The sequence below is a fragment of the Coregonus clupeaformis genome, chromosome 13 (assembly GCF_020615455.1).
Source record: "Coregonus clupeaformis isolate EN_2021a chromosome 13, ASM2061545v1, whole genome shotgun sequence".
NCBI classification, from domain to species: domain Eukaryota; kingdom Metazoa; phylum Chordata; class Actinopteri; order Salmoniformes; family Salmonidae; genus Coregonus; species Coregonus clupeaformis.
The window spans coordinates 41748722-41768969 of record NC_059204.1 but is presented as its reverse complement, the minus strand read 5'-3'; the positions used below and the strand labels follow the sequence as shown (position 1 = coordinate 41768969).

The 20248-nt window shown below is 41.9% G+C and overlaps 1 protein-coding gene across 2 annotated transcripts; it reads right to left on the bottom strand.

Moving 5' to 3' along the window:
• Positions 1-3288: 3288 nt before the first annotated feature.
• LOC121578913 (seipin-like) lies at positions 3289-9655 on the bottom strand. 2 transcript variants are annotated; one of them, XM_041893219.2, is made up of 8 exons: positions 9327-9655; positions 8978-9059; positions 8685-8828; positions 8310-8444; positions 7225-7322; positions 5310-5451; positions 5092-5164; positions 3289-4169 (listed from the first exon to the last, which is right to left on the bottom strand). In XM_041893219.2, the coding sequence occupies exons 1-8, from the start codon at positions 9533-9535 to the stop codon at positions 3982-3984; spliced, it is 1071 nt and encodes a 356-aa protein (XP_041749153.2). In that variant the 5' UTR covers positions 9536-9655; the 3' UTR covers positions 3289-3981. The 2 variants fall into 2 exon arrangements, with proteins under 2 accessions (XP_041749153.2, XP_045080522.1); XM_045224587.1 differs by having other exon boundaries at positions 7225-7271.
• Positions 9656-20248: the final 10593 nt, after the last annotated feature.

Genomic DNA, 20248 nt, shown 5'->3' with positions numbered 1-20248 from the left:
GCAGTAGAGATGACCAGGGATGTTCTCTTGATAAGTGCGTGAATTGGTCAATTTCTGTCCTGCTAAGCATTCAAAATGTAACGAGTACTTTTGGGTGTCAGGGAATATATACGGAGTAAGAAGTCCAACATTTTCTTTAGGAATGTAGTGATGTAAAAGTTGTCAAAATCTAAATAGTAAAGTACAGATACCCCCAAAAACTACTTAAGTAGTACTTTAAAGTATTTTTACTTAAGTACTTTAAACCACTGGCTTCTTTCAACATGGGTGTGAACTGGGTACAAAGAAAACCCTGTCATATAAACACATTTCAAATCAAAAGCCAGGAAGTTACAGAGCAAGATCACTGTTTTTCAAGCTGGAATAACAATACAGACTACCTTCCTACTGCTAGGACAAAATTAACTAGAACTACTTCACCTTAAAATAACCTCAGATTTGTTATCTATCCTTAACATACAGATGTATACATCAGCTTCATTTTACCTGATTAATAAAGATTGAATGTATTCACATTTTGTGCACAGCATTTATTAAGTTGGGCAATAAAGCTTAAATAACATATAACTTTAATTGCTTGACAGTCATTGCATGTACACAACATTTTGCAGTAAAGAAAAAATGATAATGCTAATGCACTGTAATGGGACAAACAAAATTATGACTGATTTGAGCTCAGAGTCAATAAAACTGAAAGTAGTAAACAACCAGAGCATTCATCAGTTGTGTCAAATATATTTTTCGGTACAGAATTTGTATAATTTGACTTAATCATTTCCTGACCAGTTATATACTGATCAAATTCACATTATATTGAAGACTTTTCAAATAACAACCTTTTATTCATACTCAAGTCAAAACATATTCCATTCATTACATTATTGCCCTCATTCACATTTGAATGAACCTCACCAATGAAATTTGACACACACACACACACACACACACACGTATATCAGACCATATCTGTGCCACTAGAGATCCTGGTTCGAATCCAGGCTCTGCTGTAGCTGGCCGCAACCGGGAGACCAATGGGGCGGCGCACAATTGGCCCAGCGTCGTCCAGGGTAGGGGAGGGAATGGCCGGCAGGGAGGTAACTCACACCCAGATCTGTTAGTGCTCTAGAGTCATGGTCCCAGATCTGTTAGTGCTCTTGCCAACTCCATTGCTCAGTGTCAAATCATTTTTTTTTGTAGTCAACAGGTGCACATTATGACCAATCGATGGGTTATAGGATACTGTAAGCCAGAGGCTGCTTCTTCAGTGGTGGAAAAAGTACCCAATTGTCATACTTGAGTAAAAGTAAAGATACCTGGTTCATATCCCCTCATCAGTACCTGTATAGGTGTTCCCTCTGCCCCCTTGTCTTTGTGTGTGATTGTTTATTGTGAGGACAGTGAAGCTCGGTGGAGCTCCTTGTATTTTGTATCGCCAGGTTATTTTTCCCTGTGTGCCTTGTTGGTTCCAGTGTGCCTGTTTTGCGCACTGGACTGTTTTGACACTTTACTGCGGAACTCTGTATTCTGGAATAAATCCTGTCATTCTGTGATTTACCCTCCTGCGCCTGACTCCTTCAAATCACCCATCACAATATATTCTTTATTTTCTATAACACTTTTTTCCTATACGGGTACTTTTCAACAAAACTCTTCCAATTGTAACTTTACTTATCCTTCATTGCTCCTTGAAACATTAAGTTATCTAAAACAGAAACAAATGTATTTAAAAGCAAAGTAAAATCAAGGACCACTTTGGAAACAAGTGTTTTAATAAATACCTTTAAGTGCTATCCTCCGGGAATACAATGTACATCTTGCTGTATATGTTTCGACCCAAATAAATAAATTTCAGTTCAACACGTGGTGGTCCTTGTAACAGCTCTAAAAAGCATATTTGCTCAAGGAAAATCATACAATAATCTATTGCAAAGGTGTGAAGGTTTTGTTGCTGAATGGGTGACACAGGATATCCAAAAGAACATCTCCAACCAACAGTTTGGCTGCCTCAAGGGACGCTCAACCACCCAGTGCCTTGTAAGCATGGCAGACCAGCTGTACAGCACAGCAGACACCAGAGGCACCTCCAGCACATGGGTCCTGACAGACGTTTGATCTTGTGGATCACACCATTGCAATGAAACACCTTTTGCAATTATCTGTCCGACCAGAGATCATGCCATGGATTTGTAACTTCCATTCCGGCCGTAGCCATACAGTACCCGGGCACACAGCTTGGACCAATTGTATTTGTTGCTCACGTCAATGGTGCATCAGAGGGTACACTATCCAACTCCTGGGCCTTTGTGGATGACCTGAACCTCATCGAATCAAGACCCTTATGTGACACTTCCACCATACAGCAGGACCTCAACCAACTAGCCGACTGGTCAGAACAAAACAAGATGAAGCTCAAACCGACAAAGTGCAAAGTTGTACACCTGTTTCAGCCACAGTCTTGACCCACCTTCGCCATTATCCATCTCTCCGGCCACACACGAGGTGGTGTCCGGAGCCAAAGCACTTGGTGTGACTTTCCAAGCCAACATAAAATGGGACACACATCTCCGACATTACCACCAAAGGGAACCGAAGGCTCTTCATGATGAACCATCTTCACCACTTCAACCTCCACCCGAAGACCTTCTGACAGTCTACACCTGCTTTGTCCGTCCAGTGCTCGATTACGCCGCTCCAGTATGGCACCTAGGTCTCACAACACAACCAACTTGACAAGATCCAACAACATGCAACCAAAATCATAATGGGCCCCACCTACAGCTCCTACGACTCTGCATGCAGTGACCTGGGCTTGTAGTCCTTCGAGTCCTGCTGCACCCACCACTGCAGATCCTTTGCCCAGAAGCTTGCAAAATCCCATGATTACAACAAATGGTTGTCAGTGGCAGATCTACCCGATCCAGTCACAAACCGAACCTTCCCCCTACTCGGACTCAGATACTACAACAGCCCGATGTCATACTTTGTGAGACTGCTTAATGCTATTTAACTGTAATATTGTATTACATTTACATTTTAGTCATTTAGCAGACGCTCTTATCCAGAGCGACTTACAGTTAGTGAATACATATATTTTTTTTTATACTGGCCCCCCGTGGGAATCAAACCCACAACCCTGGCGTTGCAAACGCCATGCTCTATCAACTGAGCTACATCCCTGCCGGCCATTCCCTCCCCTACCCTGGACGACTTGTGCGCCGTCCATGAGTCTCCCGGTCGCGGCCGGCTGCGACAGAGCCTGGATTCGAACCAGGATCTCTAGTGGCACAGTTAGCACTGTGATGCAGTGCCTTAGACCACTGCGCCACTCAGGAGTGTACTCATTGTATACTCCATCTCATATTTTATTTTAATTTATTTACTTATGCAGCAATTCAGATTTTAGCTTCAAACGTGTAAAATTCAAAATAAACCTTAAATATAACAAAGGCTGAACAACTCTGTCAATGCTACAATGATTCAGGCAAGGGAATTAAGTAAGTGTTTCAAAACTGGAGTGATTATTTTTGTTGCTCTGAAGGACATGCAAGAGTCAGGATTGAGCTAAATCCAAAAATGCTTTGCCTCACTAAAGCAGGCTTCTAATATGGATACTAGTTGATTAAAAAAATTATCCAAGTACATACAGTAGCTATCGTGCCACATTCCTGTCCCTAAAGAAGAATGAGTATTAGGAACACTTCTCTGCGGTTAAACACTACAATGAAAAGTGGGAAAAAGCTGAGGTAAAGGTTTATAATAACTTATGTGAGGTAAACTTGTTATCAAGACAGGTAATTAAAACACACGTTTGCTAAGTAAAATGATAGGCCTAGGGAATATTTGCACATGCGTCTGTGTGGAGGGAGTGTGTGTTTGTCAGTCATCATCTTTGTCAACCTCTCTCTCTCTTTGCCTGTCAGTGAAAGGGAAATGCACATTGAGGGACCTGTGAGTGTGTAAATGTGAGCGATGATCCATGGTTCAGAGACTCATCCAGGGTCCCCGTCTCTGATGCAGCATAGAGTCCCCTGGCTGAGGCACTTGGGGTCCCTCCAAGGGGACTGCCACTGCACCTCTATCCTGCAGATCAGCAGGCTTCTCCTCACTCACATCAGTCTCGTAAATGTGAAGAGCCTCCAGGAGCACTGGGGGCTCATCTGACAATGACTCTAGAGCCGATACAGGGAGGCAGAAGAAGATACAGGTTAAGTTAGTCTGAATTAAATGAGACACCATCATCTACTTTTAAGGTCAGTAAATAACTGTCAGAAGATAATGAAGAAATTATCATAATAGTGAAAAGGTTACTACGAACAACTCAAGAAGTTCAGGAAAAAGCGGCAACAATCTTCGTCTGAAAGAGTCTGTTACTTGTTTGACTCTCTGGCAAACCCAAAGGCTCCTTCAGGGAACCAATCACATCCGGTGTTTCCAGCACAAGACAGAATGCAACAATATAATGTGAACAGCAACTATGCTGAACATTAAACAGTATGATAACATTCATAGCATGATGTTACACAAAACATAAACAGAATCCACAACTACTCTTCAAGTACAAACCCACAACACAAAGTGTGCCTAAACTAGTAATCAAACACATTGTGAGACGAGTCAGTATAAATTAAATCAACATCAGTTAATTTAAACATGCACTATGCAGAAATCGCTCCGCCATTTCCTGGTTTCTAAAATTCGAATAGTTCGCCTAATTTCAGTTTATGTGATAAAACAAGCATAGAGAATGTAGAGAATCATTGTACCATCTAAACCGTACAGAACAGATCTACCGCTTCTTAGACTTGCTTTCAATGAGAATGACAGATCTATAACTCACATTTCTATGTGAATTTGGTCGGGTCGCCAAAAAAGTTACATATTGCTGTGTATGTCTTGTGTATACACTTTTATTCACACATTCTAATACCCTCACCTTTCTGTATTACTGATGCTTCTTGTCTAGGTTCTTCCAACTGCTCATTCACAAGGTCATTGCCTTTCTGAGGCATTTTAACTAAAACACATTCAGATTAACCATGTTATGTTTGTTTTGCACAATGCGTGTGATGCCTGTTGTAGAGTAGAACTCACTCTGTGAGAAGGAGATGTGCTTCAGAGCCTCTTCTCTTCTTCGCTGCAGGCGAGTCGTGTTTCCCATCATAACCTACGTACAAGAAAAACAAAACAAAAACAATGTTGATGTACTGGGGATCAGCTCACAGCACTTATATTTTAATGTAAGATATACGGATGTACTGTATAGATGGGGAACATCCTATTACAGTGGAGAAAATGAGACCGCATCTTACCCTGACTCTGACCTGCTCGGGAGGCCAAAGTCCCCCCCATATAAACTGTAGGTATCCAAAGAGCACAATGACACTGAGGAAGGCAAAGTTGCTGGCCACGCCGATCACTGCAGATGTCACCGGGAAATTGTACAAGAGGTATCTATTAAGACAAAGGGTTCAGAGATAGGAATGGAGCAGGATGGATGGGGAATAGGAGGAAAATAAAATAATGGAAGATACAACAGTAGGTAAGAAAATCAATGACATTCCATATACAGTGGGGGAAAAAAGTATTTAGTCAGCCACCAATTGTGCAAGTTCTCCCACTTAAAAAGATGAGAGAGGCCTGTAATTTTCATCATAGGTACACGTCAACTATGACAGACAAATTGAGGAAAAAAAATCCAGACAATCACATTGTAGGATTTTTAATGAATTTATTTGCAAATGATGGTGGAAAATAAGTATTTGGTCACCTACAAACAAGCAAGATTTCTGGCTCTCACAGACCTGTAACTTCTTCTTTAAGAGGCTCCACTCGTTACCTGTATTAATGGCACCTGTTTGAACTTGTTATCAGTATAAAAGACACCTGTCCACAACCTCAAACAGTCACACTCCAAACTCCACTATGGCCAAGACCAAAGAGCTGTCAAAGGACACCAGAAACAAAATTGTAGACCTGCACCAGGCTGGGAAGACTGAATCTGCAATAGGTAAGCAGCTTGGTTTGAAGAAATCAACTGTGGGAGCAATTATTAGGAAATGGAAGACATACAAGACCACTGATAATCTCCCTCGATCTGGGGCTCCACGCAAGATCTCACCCCGTTGGGTCAAAATGATCACAAGAACGGTGGGCAAAAATCCCAGAACCACACGGGGGGACCTAGTGAATGACCTGCAGAGAGCTGGGACCAAAGTAACAAAGCCTACCATCAGTAACACACTACGCCGCCAGGGACTCAAATCCTGCAGTGCCAGACGTGTCCCCCTGCTTAAGCCAGTACATGTCCAGGCCCGTCTGAAGTTTGCTAGAGTGCATTTGGATGATCCAGAAGAGGATTGGGAGAATGTCAGATGAAACCAAAATATAACTTTTTGGTAAAAACTCAACTCGTCGTGTTTGGAGGACAAAGAATGCTGAGTTGCATCCAAAGAACACCATACCCACTGTGAAGCATGGCGGTGGAAACATCATGCTTTGGGGCTGTTTTTTGCAAAGGGACCAGGACGACTGATCCGTGTAAAGGAAAGAATGAATTGGGCCATGTATCGTGAGATTTTGAGTGAAAACCTCCTTCCATCAGCAAGGGCACTGAAGATGAAATGTGGCTGGGTGTTTCAGCATGACAATGATCCCAAACACACCGCCCGGGCAATGAAGGAGTGGCTTCGTAAGAAGCATTTCAAGGTCCTGGAGTGGCCTAGCCAGTCTCCAGATCTCAACCCCATAGAAAATCTTTGGAGGGAGTTGAAAGTCTGTGTTGCCCAGCGACAGCCCCAAAACATCACTGCTCGAGAGGAGATCTGCATGGAGGAATGGGCCAAAATACCAGCAACAGTGTGTGAAAACCTTGTGAAGACTTACAGAAAACGTTTGACCTGTGTCATTGCCAACAAAGGGTATATAACAAAGTATTGAGAAACTTTTGTTATTGATCAAATACTTATTTTCCACCATAATTTGCAAATAAATTCATTAAAAATCCTACAATGTGATTTTCTGGATTTATTTTCCTCATTTTGTCTGTCATAGTTGACGTGTACCTATGATGAAGATTACAGGCCTCTCTCATCTTTTTAAGTGGGAGAATTTGCACAATTGGTGGCTGACTAAATACTTTTTTCCCCCACTGTATTTGGCTTATTGGCCTCAAATAATCTGGATTTGAAACATAAATAATTTATACTATTGGAAGGAGGTCTATACCTGATGCCAGTGAAGAAAGCATGGATCCCGAGCTGAGCTGAATAGACCTGCAAATGCCGAGACTGAATCTCAATGACAGCGCCAACAGTGGGTTGATACTGTAGTGAGAGGGAAATGTACAAGTAGAGAGAAGCAGAGATCAAGAATAAGAGAGAGAAAAATATTTAGACCTTATTACCTAAAAATACTAGTCTGACTTGGCCAGTCTTGCAGCACTGAACAAATGCAAGATTAAGTGGTCTGTCTTGCAAGATAATTAAAAGTCTAATAAAATGGGTAACTCATTCTTACTTTGAAAGAGGACATTTTATTCAGACAGGTTGTATTTGTTTGGACTCCTTAATAAATGAAGTCTGTCCAAGTACTGTTTAATTGAAAGCACATGAACATCGAATGCTGCTGAAAGGGAAGTATGCTTGGTCAGGGTTTCACACAAGTAAATTGAATTACATCAAATACAAATGAAATGGGTTCAGTGGAGCTGAAGGGTGGGACTAAAAATAACAAGATAATTAATGTAAAATATACTGTGTCTGTAAAATCTATATAGGTTCAGAACTTTCATGAAACAGCACAGTTGAAAAATATATGGCAAATAGAAATCAAAACTGGATGGTCTTCAGAGATAGATTGGACAAAAGATAACTATTGTAAAATACATTGTGTCCGTAAAATGTATATAGTGTGTATAAGCTGGAAGTAGAAGCCTAAGTGTTGTTGTCCATTAGTTTACTCCAATTGGAGGAGGGGTGGTAGGGTTAGGGGAAAATAATAAAAGATAATATCTAAAAATATATATATCATATATTTACAAAAATATGTATATGAGGGATTAGAAATGATGCAGAGAATTACATTGATGGGAGCCACAATCAATCTGCAATATTAAAGCTGATCTACCCCCTAAAAATAAATAAAATAAATACTAAAATGATACAGATAACTTGCAAATGATATTCACAAGATCATGATGATCTGATTCAGTAAGAGAGCACAGTGCAGAAAGTGGGACAAGAACTAAGTGCAAGCTCTGTGGGAGAGGAAAACGGATTTGATATGCACAGGCAACCACAAACAGCACTTACAGAATTGGTCTTGTAGTCTGAGAAGAGCTCAACCTCAACAAGCTGCTTCTGCTCTGTCATCCCAGTCAGCAGGAGAGGAGAGAACAGTAAAGTATTCAAGGTCTGCAGAAGACCAGAGCGGTAGTGCAGCATAGCCTGTTGGAGAAAAGAATGCAGTCACTGTCAGAGGTCCACACAATAATCAAATAAATCAAATTTCCATGTTAAATTCTAACATTGTGAAGTATGAGAGGATATTTTATATTGGAGGAAACGGAAGGAATAGACACGTTATGTTCCACCAAGAACAAACTGGCACTGAAACGTTTGGAGAGGCTCAGAAGAGAGAGTAGCGGGGTTTGGTAGGAAGACAAACACAATCAACTTAGCACTCACAGAGCGCACCACAGCTGCAACGGTCTGGCCGTCGTTGGTGTAACAAGACATCTTAATCATGAACATGCCAAGCTGTTCGTTGACAGGGGACTCAGGTATTTCCAGCTCTAAAGAGATTCGATATGGCTGACCATAGTTCATAACCTAGGGAAGACAATGAGGGGTAGAATACTGTAAGAGACAATGAGCATACCTGACTACAGCGATCATTTCTTAGCATATTGTAATTATATTAGCATCTACCTCAGGATATAGGGGGTGAGGAAAAGGATGGTTATGTGTGAAGAGCATACCGGTTCTTTGCCATTCTTCAGCAGCGAGATGTTAGCCACAGGGAAAGAGCAGAGGTCTGAATTGGAGGCATCACAGTCGGAACTAAAACGAACAGCGGTCAGGAAAAAAGGTGTGATGTTATGGGCCTACGCTTTTTACCTTGACATAGTACTAATAGCACAAAAGAAAAATCAGGTGCAACAGCATAGAGCATTTTGTTACGTGTAGCTAAATGCTCATGCAAAGGCAATGATTTGTTTTGAAAATAATCTATTCAAAGTGTGAGTGAAAGGAGTAGAACGATTGGATTTTACTTCAATTTGGAGACAAAAAGGCACAAAACAAACTTTCCATGATGTCTCCCAGTACCTGTAGTGGTAGTGCACTGGTGTAGAGAAGCTGACGGTGGGCATATAAGAGTAGTAGAAGCTGCCATAGAGGAAGATGGCCACCCAGACCAGCAGCGCTAGAACGCAGAAGACGATGGCAGCCTGCAGTAAAGTCCGACGGGCTCTGAGGAGTGTTACCCCTAACACAACCTGCAGCCACAGGAAAACTGGTCCCGTTACACCACCCATAGTGACCAACCCAGCACTGACTCTTCCAGATTACCGTGTCTGTTCCTGACGTTCCACACCACTCGCTGAGATCTCACAGCCTTTTATTCCCGTGGCTCCTGCCAAAAGCCTTTCGCTCTCTCTTTCTGTCTCTCTCTGCTTACTTGGAAAATTAGTTTTTATTTTGAGGGTTATGGCTCCCTGTTAATTGGAAGACGCCCACTCAACAATACCAACTTTCGCCTGCTCATTTAAGGGAACCCCTGTACAGAATAATATCTATATATTTGTCACATCCCTTAATATTACATTAATTTCTTAGCTAATTTACTTTTTCTTTGTCTACTGCAAATGTAAAATCTGATAATGAGCTGTTGACGGGTCTTTAATATTTCTGTAGCAAGCTGTAAAATAGAAGAGAATAGCATTGAGACTTTAATGCAGATGGATACGGAATACAAAAGCACCATTCATATCTAAATCACTCAGAAGATATACATAATTCTGCTTTAGGAATTTCTAAGAATATGATTTCTAGTACCTCAAACAATGAGTTTTAAGAGTTTTTTCTATGCTGCCAATAGACATGTGAGAGAGCAATTAGATATACACACACAAGACAGATATGAAACTGTAAAAGCTTCAAGGACTAGGGACTCATTCTACGAATCCATCAAAAGGACAAAAACATTAAGTATAGCCTCATAGCTAGCTACACTACATGACCAAAAGTATGTGGACACCTGCTCGTCGAACATCTCATTCCAAAATCATGGGCATTAATATGGAGTTGGTCTCCCCTTTGCTGCTATAACAGCCTCCATTCTTCTGGGAAGGCTTTCCACTAGATGTTGGAACATTGCTGCGGGGACTTGCTTCCATTCAGCCACAAGAGCATTAATGAGGTCGGGCACTGATGTTGGGCGATTAGGCCGGGCTCGCAGTCGGCGTTCCAATTCATCCCAAAGCTGTTCGATGGGGTTGAGGTCAGGGCTCTGTGCAGGCCAGTCAAGTTCTTCCACACCGATCTCGACAAACCATTTCTGTATGGACCTCGCTTTGTGCACGGGGGCATTGTCATGCTGAAACAGAAAAGGGTCTTCCCCAAACTGTTGCCACAATGTTGGAAGCACAGAATCGTTGTGAATGTCATTGTATGCTGTAGCGTTAAGACTTCCCTTCACTGGAACTAAGGGGCCTAGCCCAAACCATGAAAAACAGCCCCAGACCATTATTCCTCCTCCACCAAACTTCACAGTTGGCACTATACATTGGGACAGGTAGCGTTCTCCTGGGATCTGCCAAACCCAGATTCGTCCGTCGGACTGGCAGATGGTGAAGCGTGATTCATCACTCCAGAGAACGCGTTTCCACTGTATCCAGAGTCCAATGGCGGCAAGCTTTACACCACTCCAGCCAACGCTTGGCATTGTGCATGGCGATCTTAGGCTTGTGTGTGGCTGCTCGGCCATGGAAACCCATTTCATGAAGCTCCCGACGAACAGTTATTGTGCTGACGCTGCTTCCAGAGGCAGTTTGGAACTGGGTAGTGAGTGTTGCAACCGAGGAAAGACGATTTTTACGTGGTACGCGCTTCAGCACTCGGCAGTCACATTCTGTGAGCTTGTGTGGCCTACCACTTTGCGGCTGAGCCGCATACCACCCTGCATCCCACTGCTGGCTTGCCTCTGAAGCTAAGCAGGGTTGGTCCTGGTCGGTCCCTGGATGGGAGACCAGATGCTACTGGAAGTAGTGTTGGAGGGAGTAAGATGCACTCTTTCCTCTGGTCTAAAATAAATATCCCAGGGCAGTGATTGGGGACATTGCCCTGTGTAGGGTGCTGTCTTTTGGATGGGATGTTAAACGAGTGTCCTGACTCTCTGTGGTCACTAAAGATCCCGTGACACTTATCGTAAGAGTAGGGGTGTTAACCTCGCTGTCCTGGTTAAATTTCCAATATGGCCCTCATACCACCATTTTTCTTTACTGCCTATCGACATGTGAGAGAGCAATTAGACATACAAACACGACAAGACAGATATGAAACTGAAAAAGCATCAAAGACTAGGGACTAATTCTATGAATCTATCAAAATGACAAAAACATGAATGCCTCTACTGATCCTACAGCTATTGTATGCAGTAATCATGTGCCTATGAACCAGAGTTATACTGTTAGCACTGAGGCAGTGTGCCCTAGTAGGAAGTCCACTGTGTGCAGCTCACCTTGCACTAACATAAATAACATGAGCATGTCTACTTCTGCTAAGCTACCCAGTAAAGCAATGAAAACAATCAAGCATCCCAGAAAAGTGCTAAAAATAGCCCATGTTAACATATGTAGCTCATGAAATCAATAATTTGCTAGTAACAGATGACATTCATATTCTGACAATCTCTGAAACTCACTTTGATGATATACAGTGGGGAAAAAAAGTATTTAGTCAGCCACCAATTGTGCAAGTTCTCCCACTTAAAAAGATGAGAGAGGCCTGTAATTTTCATCATAGGTACACGTCAACTATGACAGAAAAACTGAGAAAAAGAAATCCAGAAAATCCCATTGTAGGATTTTTTATGAATTTATTTGCAAATTATGGTGGAAAATAAGTATTTGGTCACCTACAAACAAGCAAGATTTCTGGCTCTCACAGACCTGTAACTTCTTCTTTAAGAGGCTCCTCTGTCCTCCACTCGTTACCTGTATTAATGGCACCTGTTTGAACTTGTTATCAGTATAAAAGACACCTGTCCACAACCTCAAACAGTCAGACTCCAAACTCCACAATGGCCAAGACCAAAGAGCTGTCAAAGGACACCAAAAACAAAATTGTAGACCTGCACCAGGCTGGGAAGACTGAATCTGCAATAGGTAAGCAGCTTGGTTTGAAGAAATCAACTGTGGGAGCAATTATTAGGAAATGGAAGACATACAAAACCACTGATAATCTCCCTCGATCTGGGGCTCCACGCAAGATCTCACCCCGTGGGGTCAAAATGATCACAAGAACGGTGAGCAAAAATCCCAGAACCACACGGGGGGACCTAGTGAATGACCTGCAGAGAGCTGGGACCAAAGTAACAAAGCCTACCATCAGTAACACACTACGCCGCCAGGGACTCAAATCCTGCAGTGCGAGACGTGTCCCCCTGCTTAAGCCAGTACATGTCCAGGCCCGTCTGAAGTGCATTTGGATGATCCAGAAGAGGATTGGGAGAATGTCATATGGTCAGATGAAACCAAAATATAACTTTTTGGTAAAAACTCAACTCGTCATGTTTGGAGGACAAAGAATGCTGAGTTGCATCCAAAGAACACCATACCTACTGTGAAGCATGGGGTTGGAAACATCATGCTTTGGGGCTGTTTTTCTGCAAAGGGACCAGGACGACTGATCCGTGTAAAGGAAAGAATGAATGGGGCCATGTATCGTGAGATTTTGAGTGAAACCCTCCTTCCATCAGCAAGGGCATTGAAGATGAAACGTCGCTGGGTCTTTCAGCATGACAATGATCCCAAACACACCGCCCGGGCAACAAAGGAGTGGCTTCGTAAGAAGCATTTCAAGGTCCTGGAGTGGCCTACCCAGTCTCCAGATCTCAACCCCATAGAAAATCTTTGGAGGGGAGTTGAAAGTCTGTGTTGCCCAGCGACAGCCCCAAAACATCACTGCTCTAGAGGAGATCTGCATGGAGGAATGGGCCAAAATACCAGCAACAGTGTGTGAAAACCTTTTGAAGACTTACAGAAAACGTTTGACCTGTGTCATTGCCAACAAAGGGTATATAACAAAGTATTGAGAAACTTTTGTTATTGACCAAATACTTATTTTCCACCATCATATGCCAATAAATTCATTAAAAATCCTACAATGTGATTTTCTGGATTTTTTTTTCTCATTTTGTCTGTCATAGTTGACGTGTACCTATGATGAAAATTACAGGCCTCTCTCATCTTTTTAAGTGGGAGAACTTGCACAATTGGTGGCTGACTAAATACTTTTTTTCCCCACTGTAGTGGTAGCAATACATGGTTATAACATCTACAGAAAATACAGAAATGCCAAAGGTGGAGGTGTTGCCGTTTATATTCAGAACCACATTCCTGTAAAGCTTAGAGAGGATCTCATGATAAATACTGTTGAAGTAATATGGCTACAGGTTCATCTGCCTCACCTAAAGCCCATTCTGGTGGGAAGCTGCTAAAGACCACCAAGTGCTAACAGTCAGTATCTGGATAACATGTGTGAAATGCTAGATAATGTATGTGATATCAACAGAGAGGTATATTTTCTGGGTGAATTAGCTTCAGACTGTAACTAGTGCCTGCAACCTGGTTCAGGTTATCAGTCAACCTACCGGGGTAGTTACAAACAGCACAGGAATGAAATCATCAACATGTATTGATCACATCATTACTAATGCTGCAGAAATGTGGTTTAAAGCAGTATCCAAATCCATCTGATGTAGTGATCACAATATAGTAGCCATATCTAGGAAAACCAAAGTTCCAAAGGCTGGGCCTAATATAGTGTATAAGAGGTCATACAATAAGTTTTGTAGTGATTCCTATGTTGTTGATGTAAATAGTATTTGTTGGTCTGTGTTGTGTAATGAGGAGCAACCAGATGCTGCACTTGACACATTTATGAAATTGCTTATTCCAGTTACTAATAAGCATGCATCAATTAAGAAAATGACTATAAAAACTGTTGAATCCTTGTGGATTGATGAGGAATTGAAACATGTTATGGTTGAGAGGGATGAGGCAAAAGGAATGGCAAATAAATCTGGCTGCACAAACTATTGGCAAACGTACTGCAAATTGAGAAATCATGTGACTAAACTGAATAAAAAGAAGAAGAAACTACACTATGAAACAAAGATAAATGACATAAATAATGATAGTAAAAAGTTTTGGAGCACCTCAAATTAAATTTTGGGCAGAAAGGCAAAATCAGCTCCCTCGTGAATTGAATCAGATGGGTCATTCTTCACAAAACCCACTGATATTGCCAATTACTTGAATATTTTTTTAATTGGCAAAATTAGCAAACTTAGGCATGACATGCCAGCAACAAACACTGACACCACACATCCAAGTATAACTGATCAAATTATGAAAAATAAGAATTGCAATTTTGAATTCCGTAAAGTGAGTGTGGAAGAAGTGAAAAAATGATTGTTGTGATGACAAGCCACCGGGGTCTGACAACTTGGATAGGATAATAGCGGACGTTATTGCCACTCCTATTTGCAGTATCTTCAATCTAAGCCTACTAGAAAGTGTGTTCCCTCAGGCCTGGAGGGAAGCAAAAGTAATTCCGCTACCCAAGAATAGTAAAGCCCCCTTTACTGGCTCAAATAGCCGACCAATCAGCCCTTAGTAAACCAATCAACCCTTAGTAAACTTTTGGAAAAAATTGTGTTTGACCAGATACAATGCTATTTTACTGTAAACAAATTGACAACAGACTTTCAGCACGCTTATAGGGAAGGACATTCAACAAGCATAGCACTTACACAAATGACTGATGATTGGCTGAGAGAAATTGATGATAAAAAGATTGTGGGGGCTGTTTTGTTAGACTTCAGTGCGGCTTTTGACATTATCGATCATAGTCTGCTGATGGAAAAACGTATGTGTTATGGCTTTACACCCCCTGCTATATTGTGGACAAAGAGTTACCTGTCTAACAGAACACAGAGGGTGTTCTTTCATGGAATTTAATCAGTATGAAAAATGTATGCCCTCACTAACTGTAAGTCGCTCTGGATAAGAGCGTCTGCTAAATGACTAAAATGTAAATGTAATGGAAGCCTCTCCAACATAATTCAGGTAGAATCAGGAATTCCACAGGGCAGCTGTCTAGGCCCTTTACCTTTTTCAATCTTTACCAATGACATGCCACTGGCCTTGAGTAAAGCCAGTGTGGCTATGTAAGCAGATGACTCAACACTATACACGTCAACTACTACAGCGAGTGAAATCACTGCAACATTAAGAGCATTGTATTTGGGACAAATCCTTCACTAAACCCTAAACCTCAACTGAATCTTGTAATAAATAATGTGGCAATTGAGTAAGTTGAGGTGACTAAACTGCTTAGAGTAACCCTGGATTGTAAAATGTACATGGAGAGCTAACATTGATAATATGCATCTCTCATGGCTCAAAGTGGATGAGAGATTGACTTCATCATTACTTGTTTTTGTAAGAAGTGTTGACATGCTAAATGCACCGAGGTGTCTGTTTAAACTACTAGCACACAGCTCGGACACCCATGCATACCCCACAAGACATGCCACCAAAGGTCTTTTCACAATCCCAAAGTCAAGAACAGACTATGGGAGGCGCACAGTACTTCATAGAGCCATGGCGACATGGAACTCTATTCCACATCAGGTAACTAATGAAAGCAAAATAATCTGATTTAAAAAACAGATAAAAATACACCTTATGGAACAGTGAGGACTGTGAAGAGACACACACAGGCACAGACACACATACATATGATAAGACACGCACTCTACACACACGTACACATGGATGTTGTATTGTAAATATGTGATAGTGGAGTAGTGGCCTGAGGGAACACACTAAATGTATTGGGTAAAGTGTTCTGAAATGTAAAATAATTTAATATTTTAAACTATACAACTGTCTTAATGTTGCTGGACCCCAAGAAGAGTAGCTGTTGCCTTGCCTTGGCAGAAGCTAATGGGAATCCTTAATAAATACAAGTACAAAATACAAATATACAGTTGAAGTCAGAAGTTTACATACACCTTAGCCAAATACATTTAAACTCTGTTTTTCACAATACCTGACATTTAATCCTAGTAAAAATTCCCTGTCTTAGGTCAGTTAGGATCACCACTTTATTTTAAGAATGTGAAATGTCAGAATAATAGTAGAGAGAATGATTTATTTCAGCTTTTATTTCTTTCATCACATTCCCAGTGGGTCAGAAGTTTACATACAGTCAATTAGGATTTGGTAGCATTGCCTTTAAATTGTTTAACTTGGGTCAAACGTTTCGGGTAGCCTTCCACAAGCTTCCCACAATAAGTTGGGTGAATTTTGGCCCATTCCTCCTGACAGAGCTGGTGTAACTGAGTCAGGTTGGTAGGCATCCTTGCTCACACACACTTTTTCAGTTCTGCCCATACATTTTCTATAGGATTGAGGTCAGGGCTTCGTGATGGCCACTCCAATACCTTGACTTTGTTGTCCTTAAGCCATTTTGCCACAACTTTGGAAGTATGCTTGGGGTCATTGTCCATTTGGAAGACCCATTTGCGACCAAGCTTTAACTTCCTCACTGATGTCTTGAGATGTTGCTTCAATATATCCACATAATTTTCCTTCCTCATGATGCCATCTATTTTGTGAAGTGCACCAGTCCCTCCTGCAGCAAAGCACCCCCACAATATGATGCTGCCACCCCCGTGCTTCACGGTTGGGATGGTGTTCTTCGGATTGCAAGTACCCCCTTTTTCCTCCAAACATAACGATGGTCATTATGTCCAAACAGTTCTAGTTTTGTTTCATCAAAGGACATTTCTCCAAAAAGTAAGACCTTTGTCCCCATGTGAAGTTGCAAACCGTAGTCTGGCTTTTTATGGCGGTTTTGGAGCAGTGGCTTCTTCCTTGCTGAGCGGCCTTTCAGGTTATGTCGATTTAGGACTCATTTTACTGTGGATATAGATACTTTTGTACCTGTTTCCTCCAGCATCTTTACAAGGTCTTTTGCTGTTGTTCTGGGATTGATTTACACTTTTCGCACCAAAGTCATCTCTAGGAGACAGAACGTGTCTCCTTCCTGTGTGGTATGACGGTTGCGTGGTCCCATTGTGTTTATACTTGCGTACTATTGTTTGTACAGATGAACGTGGTACCTTCAGGCATTTGATAATTGCTCCCAAGGATGAACCAGATTTGTGGAGGTCTACACATTTTTTCTGAGGTCTTGGCTGATTTATTTTGATTTTCCCACGATGTCAAGCAAAGAGGCACTGAGTTTGAAGGTAGGCCTTGAAATACATCCATAGGTACACCTCCAATTGACTCAAATGATGTAAATTAGCCTATCAGAAGCTTCTAAAGCCATGACATCATTTTCTGGAATTTTCCAAGCTGTTTAAAGGCACAGTCAATTTAGTGTATGTAAACTTCTGACCCACTGGAATTGTGATACAGTGAATTATAAGTGAAATAATCTGTCTGTAAACAATTGTTGGAAAAATTACTTGTGTCATGCACAAAGTAGATGTCCTAACCGACTTGCCAAAACTATAGTTTGTTAACAAGAAATTTGTGGAGTGGTTGAAAAACAAGTTTTAATGACTCCAACCTAAGTGTATGTAAACTTCCGACTTCAACTGTATTTGTCACATCTCTTAATATAACATTCATTTCTTAGCTAATTTACTTTTTCTTTGTCTACTGTAAGTTTAAAATCTGATAATGAGCTGTTGACGGGTCTTTAATATTTCTGTAGCAAGCTGTAAAATAGAAGAGAATAGCACTGAGACTTTAATGCAAATGGATACGGAATACAAAAGCACCATTCAAATCTACATCACTCGGAAGACATACATAATTCTGCTTTAGGAATTTCTAGGAATATGATTTCTAGTACCTCAAACAATGAGTTTTAAGAGTTTTTTCTATGCTGCCAATGGACATGTGAGAGAGCAATTATAATAATATAATAATATAATATGCCATTTAGCAGACGCTTTTATCCAAAGCGACTTACAGTCATGCGTGCATACATTTTGTTTTTTTGTGTATGGGTGGTCCCGGGGATCGAACCCACTACCTTGGCGTTACAAGCGCCGTGCTCTACCAGCTGAGCTACAGAGGACCAATTAGATATACACACACAAGACAGATATGAAACTGTAAAAGCTTCAAGGACTAGGGACTCATTCTACGAATCCATCAAAAGGACAAAAACATTAAGTATAGCCTCATAGCTAGCTACACTACATGACCAAAAGTATGTGGACACCTGCTCGTTGAACATCTCATTCCAAAGTCATGGGCATTAATATGGAGTTGGTCCCCCCTTTGCTGCTATAACAGCCTCCATTCTTCTGGGAAGGCTTTCCACTAGATGTTGGAACATTGCTGCGGGGACTTGCTTCCATTCAGCCACAAGAGCACTAGTGAGGTCGGGCACTGATGTTGGGCGATTAGGCCTGGCTCGCAGTCGGCGTTCCAATTCATCCCAAAGGTGTTCGATGGGGTTGAGGTCAGGGCTCTGTGCAGGCCAGTCAAGTTCTTCCACACCGATCTCGACAAACCATTTCTGTATGGACCTCGCTTTGTGCACGGGGGCATTGTCGTGCTGAAACAGGAAAAGCACAGAATCGTCTAGAATGACATTGTATGCTGTAGCGGTAAGATTTCCCTTCGCTGGAACTAAGGGGCCTAGCCTGAACCATGAAAAACAGCCCCAGACTATTATTCCTCCTCCACCAGACTTTACAGTTGGCACTACACATTGGGGCAGGTAGCGTTCTCCTGGCATCTGGCAAACCCAGATTCGTCCGTCGGACTGGCAGATGGTGAAGCGTGATTCATCACTCCAGAGAACGGGTTTCCTCTACTCCAGAGTCCAATGGCGGCAAGGTTTACACCTCTCCAGCCAACGCTTGGCATTGCGCATGGTGATCCTAGGCTTGTGTGTGGCTGCTCTGCCATGGAAACCCATTTAATGAAGCTCCCGATGAACAGTTCTTGTGGTGACGCTGCTTCCAGAGGCAGTTTGGAAATCGGTAGTGAGTGTTGCAACCGAGATGATTTTTACGTGCTGCGTGCTTCAGCACTCGCCGGTCACGTTCTGTGAGCTTGTGTGGCCTACCACTTCGCAGCTGAACCGTTGCTCCTAGACGTTTCCACTTCACAATAACAGCACTTACAGTTGACTGGGGCAGCTCTAGCAGGGCAGACATTTGATGAACTGACTTGTTGGAAAGGTGGCATCTTATGACGGTGCCACGTTGAATGTCACTGAGCTCTTCATTAAGGCAATTCTACTGCCAATGTTTGTCTATGGAGATTGCATGGCTGTGTGCTCGATTACAAACACATGTCAGCTACGGGTGTGGCTGAAATAGCCAAATTCACTAATTTGAAGGGGTGTCCACTTACTGTTGTATATACAGCCATATTTTTGTATATACTTTTTCCACATTTAGTGACGTTACAGCCTTATTCTAAAATTGATTAAATAAATGTTCCTCATCAATCTACACACAATACCCCATATTGACCAAGCAAAAACACGTTTTTAGACATTTTATTCAGACCCTTTGCTATGAGACCCGAAATTGAGCTCAGGTGCATCCTGTTTCCATTGACCATCCTTGAGATAATTCTACAACTTGATTGGATTCCACCTGTGGTAAATTCAATTGATTGGACATGATTTGGAAAGGCACACACCTGTCTAGATAAGGTCCCACAGTTGACAGTTCATGTCAGAGCAAAAACCAAGCCATGAGGTCGAAGGAATTGTCCGTAGAGCTCCGAGACAGGATTGTGTCGAGGCACAGATCTGGGGAAGTGTACCAAAAAATGTCTGCAGCATTGAAGGTCCCCAAGAAAACAGTGGCCTCCATCATTCTTAAATGGAGGAAGTTTGGAACCACCAAGACTCTTCCTAGAGCTGGCCGCCCGGCCAAACTGAGCAATCGGGGGAGAAGGGCCTTGGTAAGGGAG

Excerpts from the sequence above, each read along its gene's own strand:
- LOC121578913 (XM_041893219.2), bottom strand. The coding sequence starts at position 9,535 with ATGGGTGGTGTAACGGGACCAGTTTTCCTGTGGCTGCAGGTTGTGTTA. Across the intron at positions 5,452-7,224 it reads GCTTTCTTCACTGGCATCAG|ATACCTCTTGTACAATTTCC; the intron begins GTATAGACCTCC and ends TTGTCTTAATAG. Across the intron at positions 4,170-5,091 it reads GCACATCTCCTTCTCACAGA|AGTCATTGTCAGATGAGCCC; the intron begins GTGAGTTCTACT and ends TATCGGCTCTAG.